Source organism: Dipodomys ordii, unplaced genomic scaffold (assembly GCF_000151885.1).
Source record: "Dipodomys ordii isolate 6190 unplaced genomic scaffold, Dord_2.0 Scaffold16, whole genome shotgun sequence".
NCBI lineage: Eukaryota > Metazoa > Chordata > Mammalia > Rodentia > Heteromyidae > Dipodomys > Dipodomys ordii.
In genome coordinates this window covers 8269874-8286995 of record NW_012267232.1, presented here as the reverse complement: position 1 = coordinate 8286995, position 17122 = coordinate 8269874, and the positions used below count along the sequence as shown (strand labels likewise).

The 17122-nt window shown below is 39.5% G+C and overlaps 1 protein-coding gene across 2 annotated transcripts in view; it reads right to left on the bottom strand.

The window, feature by feature from the left end:
• Positions 1–16737, bottom strand: part of Mdga2 (MAM domain containing glycosylphosphatidylinositol anchor 2) — a 715797-nt gene extending 699060 nt beyond the window's left edge. The window contains exon 1 of one of the 2 annotated variants that reach the window (XM_013012262.1): positions 16290–16737. In XM_013012262.1, coding sequence (XP_012867716.1) covers positions 16290–16362 — 73 coding nt within the window. In that variant the 5' untranslated portion in view covers positions 16363–16737. The remainder of the gene's footprint in view (positions 1–16289) is intronic. The other variant, XM_013012263.1, reaches the window with a different exon arrangement.
• Positions 16738–17122: the final 385 nt, after the last annotated feature.

Here is a 17122-nt window from a genome sequence, read left to right as displayed (position 1 = left end):
CAACCAACTGAAAGTTATATTGTCTTCTAGGTACTAATGGGTGATATTAGCACCACCCTTAAAGACTCAAAGAAGGCCTGAGTTGTAATGGCTTTATAGTCTCTACTTTTCTCCAGGGTTATGGATACAGGTCCAGATGGTGCTGACAGTGAGTGTGGACTAACAATATAAGAAACTCAAAGTCCCAAACTAACAAAGTAGGAATCCCAGTTGCGGGTGCTCAGGAAGTTATGACATCATTACAACTGCAGATTCATGTGACTTTGGATCACAGTATTTGCAATGACCTATTAAGTCACTCTTGTCCCTATCAAGTCACGTCTCAGCCATTTGCAATAACTAGTACTTGTGTAGGACAGGCAGAAAAGGCCAAAAGCTATGTACAAATGACCATATAAGATGATGTTAAACTAAATGAACCCCAAGATAGGGACACAAATATCTTTTTTCTTTCTTGTTATTGCTTCCAACGTGTTTATAATGTACCATGTGATTTTTTTGTTGTTGTTTTGTATGTTCCTCCCCCACGGTATAACCTCTATTTTCCCATCTTGTATATACACTTCTCTAATTCGGGGAAGGGGAAGGGAAAAAACAAAGTGCTTGACCCATTGTAACAATGAGATGTACAAGACACTATGTTGAAAATGAACTTTACAACTTTGACAGCGGGGGGGGGGGGGTATTTGTGGAGGTGGGAGGGAAAGGATGGTAGGGGAAAAACAAAGGAGGAGGCAACAATGCTCAATAGGAAATGTACTCATTACCTTGCTCAGGTAACTGTAACCCCTCTGTACAGCATTTTTACGAAAAAAAAATTTTAAAAAGAAAGAAAGAAAAGCCAGTCTGGATCACAATATAATAATAATAAAAATGATAAATAATAATAATAATAAAAGAAACAGACATAGTAATTCCTTGCTCTCTAAAGCTAAATCAATTTGTAGAAAAAAAGGAATAGATGGCATTGTCAATCTCATTAAACTATCACTATTTTTTTTAGAATATAAACTGCATTGTTAAATTATAAGCATTATTTGATGCATTATTTTCCATTTGAGGAAGTAATGGGAGTTTTGAATGTACATGTTTGCCCAGTCATCAAGTAGGTATCTTAAAGCAGAAAGAACTCTGCCTTACATGAGTGAAGTCAGACTTTTCCTCACTCCTATATGGAATCCACCATAATGGAATGGAAAGTATGTGGACAGAATTCATCTTCTTCCAAGGCCACCTCAGATATACATCCCGACCCCCACCTCTCCTGCGAATCTCATGCAAGAGCCTCTTAACACTGAGATGTCCCTTTGGCTTTTGCCTGAAATGCAAAGATCAAAAAGGGACAGCCTGTCTTCCTGCAATAGCACTAGAAAGAAGATGGCCGCCTGTGTTTGGAAGAGACCAAGAAGCAGGTTCAACTCTGCTGTCCTCAAAACAAAGCCTGGCAGGCAGAGGTTCTCTGCATCTCCTCCCTACCAATATAAACTGCTCTGTTGTCAGGCTGCATTCCAGGATGCAAAAACTCCACCTTCATGCTCTAAAGACCAACAAGAGATTTAGATTCCTTTTCCAGAAGTCGTGAGATTGGTGTGAACAATGCTATCAGTCTTGCATCTTTAAGGGTAGCATGTAAAAACAACAAACAAGCAGGACAGGGTATGTGACAAAAAAAAGGCCAGGTGTCAAGTACCATTGATGTTAAGAAGTCAAATATTGATATTGGGTGAGAAACTGCTAGCTCAAAAAAAAAAAAAAAGAAAAGAAGTGAAAGAAAGAAAAGAAAGGAAAGGAAAAGAAAGAAATCAGAATAAAAATGGTTTGCATTCACACAAGGAAAACGGGTGCATACATCTCCCACCCTGATCCAAAGCTTAAGTAATTTTACTGCCCCAATATAGTGCAAAAGAGTCTGTGCTTTCCAGATATTATCCATTATCATTATATCAAGGATGTCCTAAAGATAACCATACAAGCAAAACAGGGAAAGTACTTTGAGAGCCATGGAAAGATACAAGTGCTTGGGGTTTGGAAAATAAACACCTTATGGTGAAAGTTTTAAGAGTGTAAGGCCTAATATATGACTCTTTCAAATGAAATGACAGAATATTGTATCTCATATTACCTATCAAATATCCAGCAATCTTCATTTGGTTGAAGACAGAAGATACATACTCCATTCTAGGACCTATAACAAAGTGCCATATAAAAGGATATTGGCAGTAATGAGACCTATGGTAACCAAAGCATTTGAAGAAGGGACATATTCCACCAAGAAAATAAGTCTGCAACTGGCATCACATGACTCCAAACTCTATAATACTGTAAGTATCCTTAAGAGACCAGACCCACGTAGAGTTTACAATAAGCCCCAGCAAGAAAATCACAATGTCAGTATCTGTTTGTAAGCAAGCCCAAGACTTTTTTGAGCAGCAAATTACAAACAACTTGAAAAGCAGTCTATGGTGTACTATCAAGCCTTGTTTAGGTGGAGTACCTGAAAATGGGCTATTAAGAGACCATGTGGCCAAATGGATTCATTCTACACTATAGTCTCTCAGCTAATTCATAAGATTGAGCAAGTTCCATACAAAGCCATTAAAAGATGAAAACTGTACATGTGAAACGGAGTAAAGTGGAAAAAGAAAGCTTCTGCAGAGGTGGCCCAGATTCCTATATCTACCCTGCTGCACTGAGTCACTCTACTCATATTCATGGTTTGCTGGGAAGTCCCTTCTAAACACCAAGCGCCAGCTGAGTTCCCACATGGGATGTCTCCATCCAGGTGTGAATGAAAGTGGGATGGTACCTTTTCTGAAGCTCAACTAAAGGGTAAGAGGTAAGAATGACGAAAAATCTACTGGATGAGCAGAATATTACAGACCATAGATATAGCAGGAAAGGAGAGATAACGGATGGTGTGTGTGTGTGTGTGTGTGTGTGTGTGTGTGTGTGTGTGTGTGTGTGTGTTTCTATCCTCAATAACAGCAATTCAGACCTGGTTTTAGTTAGAATCCTGGCAAAAAAGAAAAAGAAAGAAATGACAGAGGATCAGTAACAATAACTTAGAGGCAGAAGCAAGCAGTATCTCTTATGTAAGTGGGTAGGTTCATCAAGCCATGCATGCTGCATTTTTGTCCCCAAAAGTTATCTACCCTGAAACATGGAAACATGTGTGGCAGATTGTATTTTGAAAAGAAGGCTGAAACAATTTCACAAATTCCACAAGCTCTTTTTTAACAGTAGAATTTATGCCATTTCCACAAAATGATGAACTCCACATCACCTTACCTTTTACCTCAGTGCATCTATGTCTCTGCTTCAAATAAAATACCAGAGATGATTCATGTGACTTCTAAGGAAAGATCCCAAGAAAATACCAGTCTCTCAGCCCATGTGATCTTCAAATCCTGAAACCAAATAAGGAAACCCAAACCACAAGAAGAGCCCATGAGGAGAGGCCACACCCTAGTGTAGGTGCTGGATATTAGATGGAGTCTTCACCACCATGGAAGTGAGTGAAGAGGTGAATAGATGTGAAGTCACCCTCTACTCCCTCACCTCCAAAGTAAGAGGGTCTCAAATAACTATGGAACAAAAATACGCTATTCATGGGCTTGGAAGTTGGCTCAGTGGTAACAGTGCTTGCCTCACATGCATGCAGCCTTGGGTTTGATTCCTCAGCACCACATAAGCAGAAAAAAGCTGGAAGTGACGCTGTGGCTCAAGTGGTAGGGCACTAGCCTTGAGCTGAAGAGCTGAGGGACAGTGCCCAGGCCCAGAGTTCAGCCCCCACGGCCGAAAAAAAAAATGCCATTCTGACCATTCGGTGTATAAAGTCATTTATTACAGATCAAGAGGAAATAAAGAATAAACATGCAGCAGCATACAAAATAACTGGTTCCAATGACATGAGTCAGCCTGCCACCAACAACTTTGATATTAGCTCCAGAAGTACAAGAAGGTAGAAGCCTTATTGAAAAGTCTGAACATTGCACATACACTGAATAGTCAAGCTCCCATTCATCAAGGTTGACTTATCTCATTCTGATGCTAAATGCCCAACCCACCAGCAAAAGGAGACCTGATACATACCATTCCTGAAAGACAGTAGATAGTCATTACTGGCAGCCAAGTCCACTGAACTCCATTCACATATGAAGGGTGTGACCTCCTTTCATTTTTATTGCAATATATTTGAAGTATAGGCTTATCTTTCCTGCCTGCAGAGCCTCAAACACTTCAATTCAAGGGCCCTCAAAATAGGTGGTCCAACAAAACGGGATCTTGCATAACAATGCATTAAAAAGACCACTGGAAGAGAAAACAAAATGTACAACCATGAATGTGTGATTACAGAATTGATTGGTCCTCTCACGACAGGTAAAACTCAAAGCCTCAAAGCCTGCCGATATGACTGAATGCTGAAACAATCTTTTGAAGGAGCAGCTGATAGAGAAGCTTAGAAATGCTACCCTGGGTAGACTGAACACCTCTCTTACAAGATATGGTATATCTCTAATTCATGACAATTTTGTGGAGCCTGTGACCACAGCAGGTAAAATATGCAAGTCTAAGAGCTAAGAGTTGGAAATACATAATGACCTTTGTGTGCCACATGGAAACAGAACCACTTTTAAGTAAGGTGAGCAGAAGAGAAGACATCTAAGATAACATCAAGATAACACATTTAAATATCTGTCAGTGTTCCCTTACCCAATTCTGACCAAAATAGTATGTTTCAAGTCTGCTTTGCCACTTCCCATTATTTGCTTTATCAATAACCTCCTGCATGGAGGACGGATAAGTCTTTCACTAACAATGTGAAAACTTCTACAATGTCATAATCATTGTTGAAAAGATGGCAGATATACATATATGTATATATATAAATGAATGAATGAGAAGCGGTCAGTAATGAAGCCATTAAGAAAGCATTCTTAAACCAAATTCAGAATAATCTTCATGAAAACTTAAGACATTATCTTTTGTCACAAAAGCATGTTCAGATTCCCAAGATATTTCATAATGTATTTTGTTTTCTTAAGACTGTCTATTCCATCTTTTATAAACAATCGGTGAAATTCTTGTAATAATTAATGCTACATAATATTTGCTTCCATGATAAACTGTTACAAATATATGCTTAAATGACAGGTATATAATTTTATACCTCAATGATTAAGTCATTATTCGCCATCACCCAAAATAGGCCATGCAACTAAAGTATCATAAAATGAAAGTAGAACAAGACATAAAAGCATGGGTACTATTCTGTAAGTATTCCCAAAAATAGCACTAAACGTGTTAAGTTGTAAAAATACAAAATCTATTAAACTCTTATGAACTTGGATTTGACTCATCTTTTACTCTATGCCATTACAAAGGCTTGTAGTTCAGTTTTAAATATCTGGCTAGAAAATACACATTAACACACACCACTAGACAACAACATCACAATTTCTAGTGTGTAAAAAGTCATATCCCATGAGTTTCAATTATGTGGTGCGGGTAGTTAAAAATCACTGTTCAGAGAAAGCTTTTAGAAAAGGAATTCCTCTCCATATTTTTAATGAAGAGATCAGGCTTTGAAACACAAGATCAACACAGTTATACTACAGAATTAATAAATTCCCCAGTGTGAAATGTGAATGTATAACGTATTCCATGCTGAACTTGCAGCCTGGCTGAATTAAGAGTTAAAATTCTAAAGACTCAATTGCCTCTGAAAATTTAGGGGGTAGTTATCAGTAAAAGAAAACATCAGCTGCTTAGAAATGCATGGCACTACAGCTGAATATAATACCTTTCCTGTTCTCTCTTGAAACGGTTTCCTATCCAAGCAGTTTCTGTATCAATCACACAATAGCCAGAATGGTGCAGGGTTATACGATATGACACAATAACAGCATTCAAAAAGCACAGGAAAAAATGACTTTTATAGTAACAAATGCTGTCGCTAAATGCCTTACACAAATCACTAAACTGCACTAATTTGTAAGCTTTGAGGTCTGAGGAATTCACTGGAAGCTAAGAGAAGGGCAGAGCTTGCAATCAACTGTCATCTTAAACACATTTTCAAGAAAATAAATGCACTGATACCTTCTTCTCAATTAACTCTGTGAGAAAAAAATGCTCAAGCAATACACAGAGGGATCTCAAGGCAAAAATAAGGCCAAATATGATGTTTAGCTATCAATCGTTCCAAGGCTAGTGACTGTTAATCAGCCTGGAGAGGAAATAAAGTCATACACCTGACACCGGTTATTATTTCTTATAACCACATGCCTACCATTTCATATGGAGAAAAAGAACCACTTCTCTAAAAATATGCAGTCAAGCCACTTCTTCATCTTTACAGGTTACTAATTATGCATAAGCTTAAAATAGCCTACCAATCCAAAAATAAATTATACCAGAGTCCTCTGGTATATTATATCAGAGTCTTCTGTCTGGCCATTCTAATGATAGAGAGAAGTACGTAAACTATATATTTATATTTCAAAACATAAAACTGTGTATTATAAAATGCTGACATTAGCTACACATATTCACATGTACACATACACAGAGACTTTGCAGGAAAAATGCTAAACTTTTCCATTGATAATAAACAACAATATCTGAGGTAAGTTTTATGTATACCACAGAATGTTCTAACTAAGTAGCATGTCTTTATGAAAATGTATATAAGCAGTCACATATCTGAATAAAATGTTAATATATGTAAAAATATTTACAGAATTTATTTTTATATGTACATTATATTTGAATCTACATTTAGCCACTATAAACTATATAGTAATCTATTTAAACATTGTAAGTTTCATGTTTTGAATATATTTCTTCCAAACATCAGAATAGGGTATAATGTACATAAAACTGCTAAGACAAGTCATGGAAAATAACTGGCACTTGCTAAGTGACAATTAATTGATAATACAGTTTCTAATGCTAATTTAGTTTTCTGTGAGAGATGGACAGGGGTGGAAAATAACTCAAGTTACTGAAGTTTGGTTTGAACACATCTTGTTCTATCTACATGTGAATACAAATATGCTTGATATAAATATATACAAACTCACTTAAAAAGAAAAATCCACTATAAAGGCTTGACTCACAGAACAGAACAGCAGAGATGATCTAATTTTAAATGCAATGCTGGATTTGAGTGTCTACATCACTATTACATCACTATAATATTGATAAAATAAATGCATTTGCACTGTTGTTGGCAGCTAAGAAACATTTCTCCTTTGTCAACAAGCCATAAAAGTAAAAGGAACAGGGAGTAACATGAGTTTCTACTGGTAGAATAAAAGGAACAAAAGGAATGCATCTCAAAAGATATTCAAAACAAGGTGAGGACAGAGATTGTATATCCCATTGACAACATTAAGTCAGACATTCTTTGTAAGAAAAGTAGGAAATCTAACAAGTTCCTTGAACTTAACCCAAATTCAGTTCCTCCATGATTCCCGGTAACCCACTCTGAAAACAAACATATTTCCACACTTATCCAAAAGTATATTTCATAAACTCTAAATGCAAATATGCTTATTTGTATTGTAAATGTGCAATATTTCTCTGTCTGTGTGTCTTTAACCCCTTTCTAAAGCTAGGTGAAGAACAAGTTTTCTAAATATTAGTTTCTGTAAACTCAGAGAATTAAGGCATTCACAAGCCAGTTTCAATTATGATAGAAAAAAGTGAAGTTTGTAACATAAACCCAAACGACACAATGATAGCAGAGTTCTACAGCAACATCACAGGAGCAGGAAGCAGTTTACTTTTCATACCAGTAGCTACTACTAGAAAAAATGTGATACTGAAACATACAAAATAATCAGAAAATAAGCAAACTGAGTCACAAGGCAGATTATTTCAGTCTTCAGTTCATTGGATTTAATGCTTTAGAGGAGGTCTAGGAATTTTCATCATTTCTTCACTATGTTGAGGTCTTCATTTAGTTGACAACCTTTGTGGGCATGGTCATAATGGAAAATGGTTGCACTTCTTTTGACGATTGTATCTAGAGTAATCGATGAAAAGAAAGAACTGTATTAACCAAAGCTTGAGCTTGGATGGAGAACCTGGAATAAAGTTCCTTAAAAGGAACAATGAAAGGTAACAGGGGGTAAAGTTCAGTGAGCCAAATGAGAAATGCAACTCAAAAAGATGAATAATAGTGGCATGAGACAGGCAGGGTAGTTCAGGACTTTAATCCCAGCTGTGTGTGTTGAAGGCTGAGACAGGAAGATCAGATCCGTTGTAGGCCAGCCCTAGGCAAAACTCTCATGATGCTAGCTAAAAATTACACTAAATCCAAAAGAGCTGGGAATGTGGTTCAAGTAGTGGAGTACTTACTTAGCAAGTGCAACACCCTTATTTCAAATAGCCAGTTCAAAGAGAGGGGAGAAAAAGGATGAGGAAGAATCACAATAGTTGATGTAAGATAAACCATAGAAAAGAATTAACAAGTTCAGAAACTAGATAAAAACCACTGATCCTTGCTAATAACTTCACTGATTCCGAGGAACTAAGGTAAAATTGACAATGAACTACAAAACTATTTGGTAGTTACACATGTTCACCTTGCAGAGCCTGTGCAAACGCTTGACGTGCAAATGCTCGACACAAATCGTGTAAGTATCAATCCCATTCACTCCACATGATGGATCTCATCTAGTAATTGTGTTATCTGTTTATAGTCAAGATCTGTTTATAGTCAAGATCGTTCTTCTGCTTTGTTTAACGATTTACCAAACCATAATTTACAGGATGTATTCTGATATCCAGAAGAGGAGCCTAATTAAGTAATCAAACCCATCTAGTTACATTTATAAAATTTTAAAAAAATGGATTGTAGAAGTGATCTCTTTCAATCCCAAGAACAAAACAACAAGTGTTTTCCAAGGATAACTAAAATTTGTTATGATTTATATTCTTGATGTGTATGGCTGTTGTGGTGATTGAACACTGACTTAGTTCTCAGCATTTCAGTTAACTTGAAATCTAAAGTGTTGGGGTATTTTTGTTTGTATGTTTGTTTTTGGCACACAAGGCCTTGAACTTAGGATTCATATACACAATCACTTTTCTTCCTCTTCACATGTATTATGCCGACTCAATTTCAAAGCTCACCTCCTGCCCTATCATCAGCTCATTTCCTGTAACACAACAGCAACTGTCATTGGTCTCTTTTGGTTAATCCAGGTTACTTAGGAGGATAAAATCAAGACAATTACAGTTTATCAAAGTTCTCATGCCCTATGTGGGTGCTGCAGCATGTTCCTGAAATCACAGACTTACATAGTCAGCTAGCATTAGAAAGATCATGAATCTAGGCTATGAAACAGAAAATCCCTCAAGAGTCAATCTCTAAGTAAGGAAGCCAGATGAGGTTGCTCAATCCTCTGATTCCAATTACAGGAAGTCTAAAGTAAAGCACATTCCCAAGTAAGACATCCATCTAAAAAATTCCAATGATAAACTAGACTAAACATATATGGCTCATTGGTAGTGCTCCAAACGAGCAAGGGTGAGGACTAGAATTCAACCCCCCAACACTTTGAGGAAACAAAAAGAGGGGGAATAAAGAAGAATGGAGAGAGGAAAAGAAGAAGGAAGGGACAAAAGGAAGGGAAGAGAGAAAGGAGAGAGAAACAGAGACAAACAGATCCACTTCAAACTAGGCCTTGACCCATTTCAACTCATAGATACAAATTCAGAAGTAAAACACACAGGTTGGTTACTCTGTGCCAACCTTTCCCAACATTTTCATAGCACCCAACAGGAAAATAATCTCTGCAACAAGCCACTGAATTAGATTTAAAAGTCTTACTCCCTCCTCTTTCCCTTCAGAAAACCAGAAAAATCTTCATAAACATGTCCTTAACCACACAGCAGGCTTTTGAGTTTGTTTTAACTCTGATTCACTTGAGCAAAGTTCTAGTTATTTCAGAAAATAAACAATCATTTTGTTGTTTGGGCTATTAAATGGCAGCTACATTTTTCTAGAAACTTCCCTTTTTATTCATTTTGGTCAACTATTATTAGGACTCTAGCTGTGAACCAACCCTTTCTTGTTCAAATAGGATAGTACCCCAGTCACAAAGCCACTAGTTAATTTTTTATTCCTTTCTTCTTCACTACAATAAAAGTAAGACAGGTATTATGCATCCTGAAGATATGGTAGCATGTTAGATACTTCACTTTAACATTCTTTCATGTAGATTTGACCAAAAACAGCAAACACCTGAAGTCTCCTTGTTTTATGCAAAAAACTGTAGAGATAGTAAACAAACAACCAAAAAAATGATACCTTTGTTACATATTTCATCCTACTAATATTTATTTAAATGATAAACTTATAGTACATGTATGATAGCCAAAATATTCCTAACAGCTGAAATTCTCGTCATGTTGGGAAACTCCTGCAAAATACATTATTTGTATTGTAAAATAGAGAAAATTCTTACTTCAATCAGTGGTATCACCATGCAAAGAAATTATTAAAAATAGCATGGTACATTGGAAAAGTAAGAAGAAACTTGATTGTAAAAAAAAAAACTATTTACATAGGATCAGTCCAAGGTAGCATACATAGTTAGGGAAGAGAACAGAATTGCACTGGATAAAATAGAAAAGAGTCAAGTGTATGCCCCAATCATAAGAACTTGAGAGGCTTAAGTAATTGGAAAAATGTCTATACAATACACATGTCTGGGCTCTGGGGGGGAAAGGAAAACAAATTTCACAAACAGCGTAAGGCCTGAGACCACCTGATAAAAGAGCAAAACCATCGGATCAGTGGCATAATTTAATGATATCTTAACACCTTTGCTCATGACATTCCCCAGTGCATGGTCAAAAGTGGATTTGGAAATAAAAATAGGTTACAGTTTCCTACAAATGTACTCATTTATTCAGTTTGCTGGAAGATATATATTTATATGACAGTCATGAGCACAAGGAAATAAAAAATTGTGGTGACAATTCAGTTGATAAAAATCACAATGAAACTAAAAATATTCACCTAATTTTACTTGAAATGCACTCAATATAATACTTCACACAGTCTTCTAAAATGCTCAGCAAGGTGAGTTTAACCTGAGGTTGAGAGCACCATGTTAGCTACCGAAGACCCACGTGTTCTAGAGTTCAATCCCAATTCTGAGATTCGCCTCTTATGTATGGCTATTTACAGTTACCTTTGTGAATTATCACCCTCAAGCCCAATTCTTTTTTTCTTATTGTGAAAATACTGTATAGAGGGGTTACAATTACATGAGCAAGATAATGAGTACATTTCTTATCAAGCCTAACTTTTGCAAGATTCTTTCCATAGCACGAGGAAGAAGGCAGCAAAGATGAAAGGTAAATCACATTCCTTACTTGGAATGCGACCCAAGACCAAGTTTCCATCATTGTCTTAGTAAAGTCATAAGGTTCCTGTTCTGATGCAGGAATTGCTTACCCATGAGCCCTACCAAAAGAGGAAAACAATTGTAAAAGAATTCAAAGCATACTGCTTCTAGATAGTTTGTCATATTCTTCCTCAAGAGAAGTTTAAGATGATCCACCACTATAAAACAACAAGCATCATGTATGAAATCAGTATGAGTCAAGATCAGAGACAATATAATTAAGCAAAGAAATCAAGATAATGAAAAGCACCTTCCTAGAAATCCTTTTGTGCTGTGTACCAGAACTACAAATCTCTGAACCTTTACCTGTGACTCCTAATTGTCTAAACACTATCACTACATAAGCTCACTCTTTTTTAAAAAATCCTTCGCCTTGATGTATAATCTGTCCAATCTGAAATGTATTATTAGTCAATTAAGTACTGGCTCATGTACTTCTAAGACAAGAAAGCAAAGTAATACCGTATAAATAATCTATCCATTTAATTTGTGAAATCTCAGTAACACAACCAGTGGAAACCAAATTGCCTGAATAAAAAATAATCCCCAAATACAATGGGTAGCCCTAGCACAGACATTTTTCTTTATTGATGGTGCTGATGTAGCAATACAAGAGTGTAAAACAGAAGGCTCATGTGTCCACAGGGAGAAAGGTGAGCATTGGGAAGAGAGGTTACAGCTGAATGTATGGAATAGAGCTTCAGATTAATTTTAGCAACATTTACTGAAGTTCTCCTCTCTTCTTTTTACAGGCTGACAACCTGAATACAGTTCAGTCTAAAGCGGTATTTCATAAAGCCTCCCTAAACCCAAACTGGGCAAAACTCCAATCGATCTGCCCTGAGATCACTTTGCTATGAAGATGTAATATCCTGGGTTTGTCTCTTACGGTGGCTAACCTTCAATATCAATATCAGCCTTGTCCTTTTGGATCAATCTGTCTATAAGATGCAACCACTGGCAGTCTAAAATTTCTTCCAGAAACTTCATGTCTCAGTTATCTCCTTGTTCTCAATTCTACCAAGTCATTTCTGTTTGGCTCCTGCCTAGGGTGTCATGTTCCAAGTGGATGAGATTTACTGATATTACTTGAATTGAGTTAACATAGCTTGCTAATGTGTGAAATACGTGTGTTTGATGAACTTACTCTATTTATTGCTCCTTACACATCCCGGAAGCTCTTTGGGGGCAGTGCATTAACTATTTCAGGGCACAAAGTGACTCTCTGAATTCCACTAAAACTATCCAGACTTTAAGTTTTACTTCGTTTTTCACCTGGCCTGTTAACGAATTTTGGGTTTTCACCGGTACTTAAGGAAAAGTCAAATAAAACATTGAAGAACTACGAGGGGAATAAATTTAAAATTTTAAGAAGATAGACTCATTGCTTAACAAAATGACACATTAAAAATATACAAAAAATCCACTAAAATACTGAGAAGTCCATAATATTTCATGCTACTGTAGTACGAAAAAATTTTTTCAAATGACTTGTAGTACTGTACTATCAAATGAGATATGAAATATGCAAGTAATATAAGAATAAGTTCCACTTAAAATTATTTTTAAGGACATCAAAATTATTAGGAAAGGGTAGGTAGGCAGTTAAGGGCCAATCTCCTGTCATATAATATAAATATTAGCCACTAAAGAGTTCTTTTCCTAAGCAATATCTAAAATAAATGACAACTGCTTCCTAGGCATGTAAAAGAAACATTTACCTTTAAGTGAGGTTCAGAGTTGTCTAGCTGATGTAATAGAAATAAGATTATATTATCCAAGGCAAAGTTATCCATGTATTAAAACAAGTACCCTACAACTTACCAAAAATTAAAATCTGAATTTTATGCTAAAATAGTATTTTTGATCCAGGAACTAGAAGAGAAAACAGATTGCTTGAATTACCTTATTTTCCCTTGGACCCAGTTAACAGAAGATAAATCGTTAATAAATCACAGTTTGTAGAACGAATGGGTTTACACCTAGCAAACAAAGGGATATAGCAATATAAACTTTCATATTAGGCAAATTATGACAATTCTGTTTAACATTCCCTTGCCTTCTAAGTTAATCCTTTCAAATTTTCTCATGTAAAATGTTCAAAATATGCTTCCAAACATTACACTAAATACAGTTAATCAATATTTTAATTAAATAAAAATACAGTTATCTTCTGTATAAATTCTTCAAGAAACAAAAATAAAACTGCTGTAGGTTAAAAAATGCCATAATTTACAAAGCAAATAAACTTTGTAAATGGTTCCCACACTTTAGCCTGTATCACAATAATCATCACTGAGGTGATGGTGAGGGACTATTGAATTCCATACTCCTGAGTTTCTGATATACAAACTCTAGAAGAGGCCCCAGGGCCAGCAATGCTAACAAGTTCTACCCTAGTACTGAGCTGAAGAGTGGAAGCACACTTTGACAACCTAACTCCTGCAATGTAAAACAGGTTCTAAAATATATACATATTTTATTTTCACCCACCTAATACCTGTGACATTTGCTAGGGCCAGAAATGCTGATTAATATTTTCACAGAAAAGCCAATATCCTAAGCCACTTACTAACAGCCACATCTAGATGATACCAAAACAAAGCCCACCAACTGCATCATCAGTAGTGGAATGGCCTTCTTCTTCATTGATGAGGGACAGGAGCATAGGGTTATGTTAATTACTGTAATTTATTCCTGCTAATCTTCCATGCTATCCCTTACCTTATTCTTACTGCTCAACAGGAGAATTGCTCAGACAAATAATCTGAATGACCAAAAGCAATAGGAGCTATTCCTTTCTTAATCCTATAGTTCCAGCATTCCAAGGACCTGCCACTCCGTCTTACTTCTCATAATCTTCTCGCTTCTCATTACACACACACACACATACACACACACACACACACACACACACACACACACAATTTTATAAAACATGAACTTATTTTTAGCTGGGATAATCTGAACCAGTTAGAAAGAAGCACTAACATAGACATGTGATGAGAGGAATCCAGACTGCCCCAGCCTGAGAAACAGCCCTCTGAGAAAGCTTTATCTCCAGCAGTCTTCATGCCTGGAATCCTCTCAGCTGCTCAGGAACCAGCTAGTCCAGCAGAGTCACAAGAGCACTCATTTCTGCTCTCCTCAGCCCCCACCTCCTGCTGCCAGTCAAGCTTTCTAAAAACCCAGCATCTGTCTCCTGCACCACCCAACCCACACCCACCACCTTTGGTGCCCTGGTGTTGAAGTCTCAGCTGCCACCAGCCAAGTTGCTTTCATTGGGATAGGAAGATATGATGCAGAGATGGGGGGGGGGCAGGGAGTGAAGGTTTCCTGACCCAAGATAAGGATATAAGATAGGAGAGAGGGGAGTGGCAGGCAGAGAATTGGAGGGACCTGAGATTTCTGCTTTAGGTTCCCAGCACTGTTCAACCCTGGGCTGAACCCACAGTAGAGCAAAGGCTAGATCAAACATTCCTCCTCAAACATCTGCCCACTATGTGCTACACTTTCTCCAGAGAGTTTGAGGACTCAAGATCCACTGCTACCCATGAGCACTGTAGAGTCCGTTGTAGGTTTGCAAAGACTGATGCTTGGAGACCTCCAAATTACTCATGCTCCCAGTCTCAGAGCAGCCACGGATCTTGCCCTGCAGGTCCTAATCACAGAGTGAACCTAAAGACATTGTGGATTGGATTTCTGGCACACATTTCATGGAGAGTAAGGGAAAAGGTTCAGGAAAGAGTCAGGGTGCTGTTGGGGGAGTGTTTGCATGCTGTCCCCTCTATGGTGCCCCATAACCTTCACCTCGAAACACATCTTGAAAACACAGAAGTTGGTTTTTTGTTTTTGTTTGGGGTGTTTTTGTTTTTGTTTTGGTGGCCATGCCTGCTCACCCCAGGAAGGACAGGTTGTGATGGGCTTCCATTCCAACCCCACTATTACTCTATTACTCTGTGTGTGTGTGTGTGTGTGTGTGTGTGTGTGTGTGTGTGTGTGTGTGTATGCCTAACACCAAGAGTGCCAACTGCAGACAGGCAAGGGAACATGGATTTGCTTGTGAGGACTTCCAAAAAAAAATCTTTCAATTAATAAGCTCACTCCTCTCTGGCGCCCGAGTCTCACGGATCTGGTTTTCCAGTAAGAGCTGGGATTGCGTTCCCTTTGCAGCGAGTGGTGTCCTGCCCCGGAGCCCACACACGGATTTGGCCGTCCGTTCATTCATGCATTTGCTCATCCATTCACACAAACACGTCCCTTAATTGTGTCTGGCACGGAGGGAGAATCTTTGCCTGTTATTCCCCTCCCCAAGTCAGTGCTCATGGCAACGGCTGGTGCAAAACGCAACTCAACTGTCACCCCACTTCCTGAACCAGAAAATCAAGTCATGTAAGCATTCACAGTGGAGGAAAAAGGGGGTTGAAAGGAGGAAGATTGTGGGGGGGGAGAGTGAGGAGACTGACGGGTGGGGGGGTGTCACATTCCAGGCTTCCCAAACAGGGATACCGCGGCACCGACACCGCGGCACGAAAGGAGCCCAGACTGCTAAGAGCTCGTGTTCCCCCGCGAGGAGAAATCAAGTGCAAAGCCACTCGGTTCGCAAGAGTGAGATGCTGTGGGCTAAACCCCAACTCTACGGAGCCCCCAGCCGAGGCGCCTCCGGAGCCGCTCGCAGCCCAATCCGCAGCGCGCTCCCTGCCTCCTTATCGCTCCCAATAACGTGATCAAGTGTAAATCAAAATGCCACGCCGGGAGGGCCCCCCCCCGCCCCGGAATGGCGCGACTCGTTCATTTTTAGCTCACCCAGCCTATCTTGCCTAAGAATCACAAGGTCACGATAGCGATCGCGATTGCACTCACCGTACACTCCTTGGCCAGAGATCCCCTCCAGCAGGACTGTCAGCAGCCACACGAGACCGTACACTAAATCCATCTTCACGTGAACATGAACATATCCAGCCCAGGGGGGGACGCAGTGGGACCTTCCGGAGGCCAGCGGCCAGCCAGGCGCGCTCCACTCGTGCCCGGGCCGAGCCGAGATGCCCAAAGAACCGCTTGCCGGAGGCAGAAGCGCCGTCTGTCCGTCCTTCCTCGGTGGCGGCCGCGAGCGGAGCGCAGGAGCTCCACACACACCCCACACTCATGCACACACGCACACACACTACACAATACCCTGACACACACACACACACACGCTCGCCACACTCACAACTGGGCGCCTGGGAGAATCGCAGACGCCGGGGAGGAGCAAGGGGGTGGAGGGGGGGGTGGGGAGCGGTGATGGGCAAAGCCAGCGGCCAGGCGAAGTGTTCTTCAGGAAAAAGCCAGCCAGCGGAGCTCGGGGCTCCGCAGCGCCGGCAGCGGCGGGGCGCGGGGCTGGCAGCGGGCAAGGGGGCCGGAGGGGGGTGGCAGCGCGCGCGCTGGCTTGGGAGCCTGGCTTGGGCCAGCCGAGGAGCAGGAAGTGGCCTCTTGACCCTGAGGCACCGAGCAGGGCTCGCTCGCCTGGGTTCGCCTTTTACAAAGTAACTCGCGAAGGTCCCCAGAGGAGCGTCAAGCGGCGGCAGCGGCCCGCCCGCCCGCAGTCCGGAGCCCCCAGCCCGGCTGTCTTGCCTTCCCCCATTCCATCAGTTGCCATTGCAACGCCAATCCTGGTTACACGACACAGACTCTCATCGCCGAGCCGGGAGAGGAGG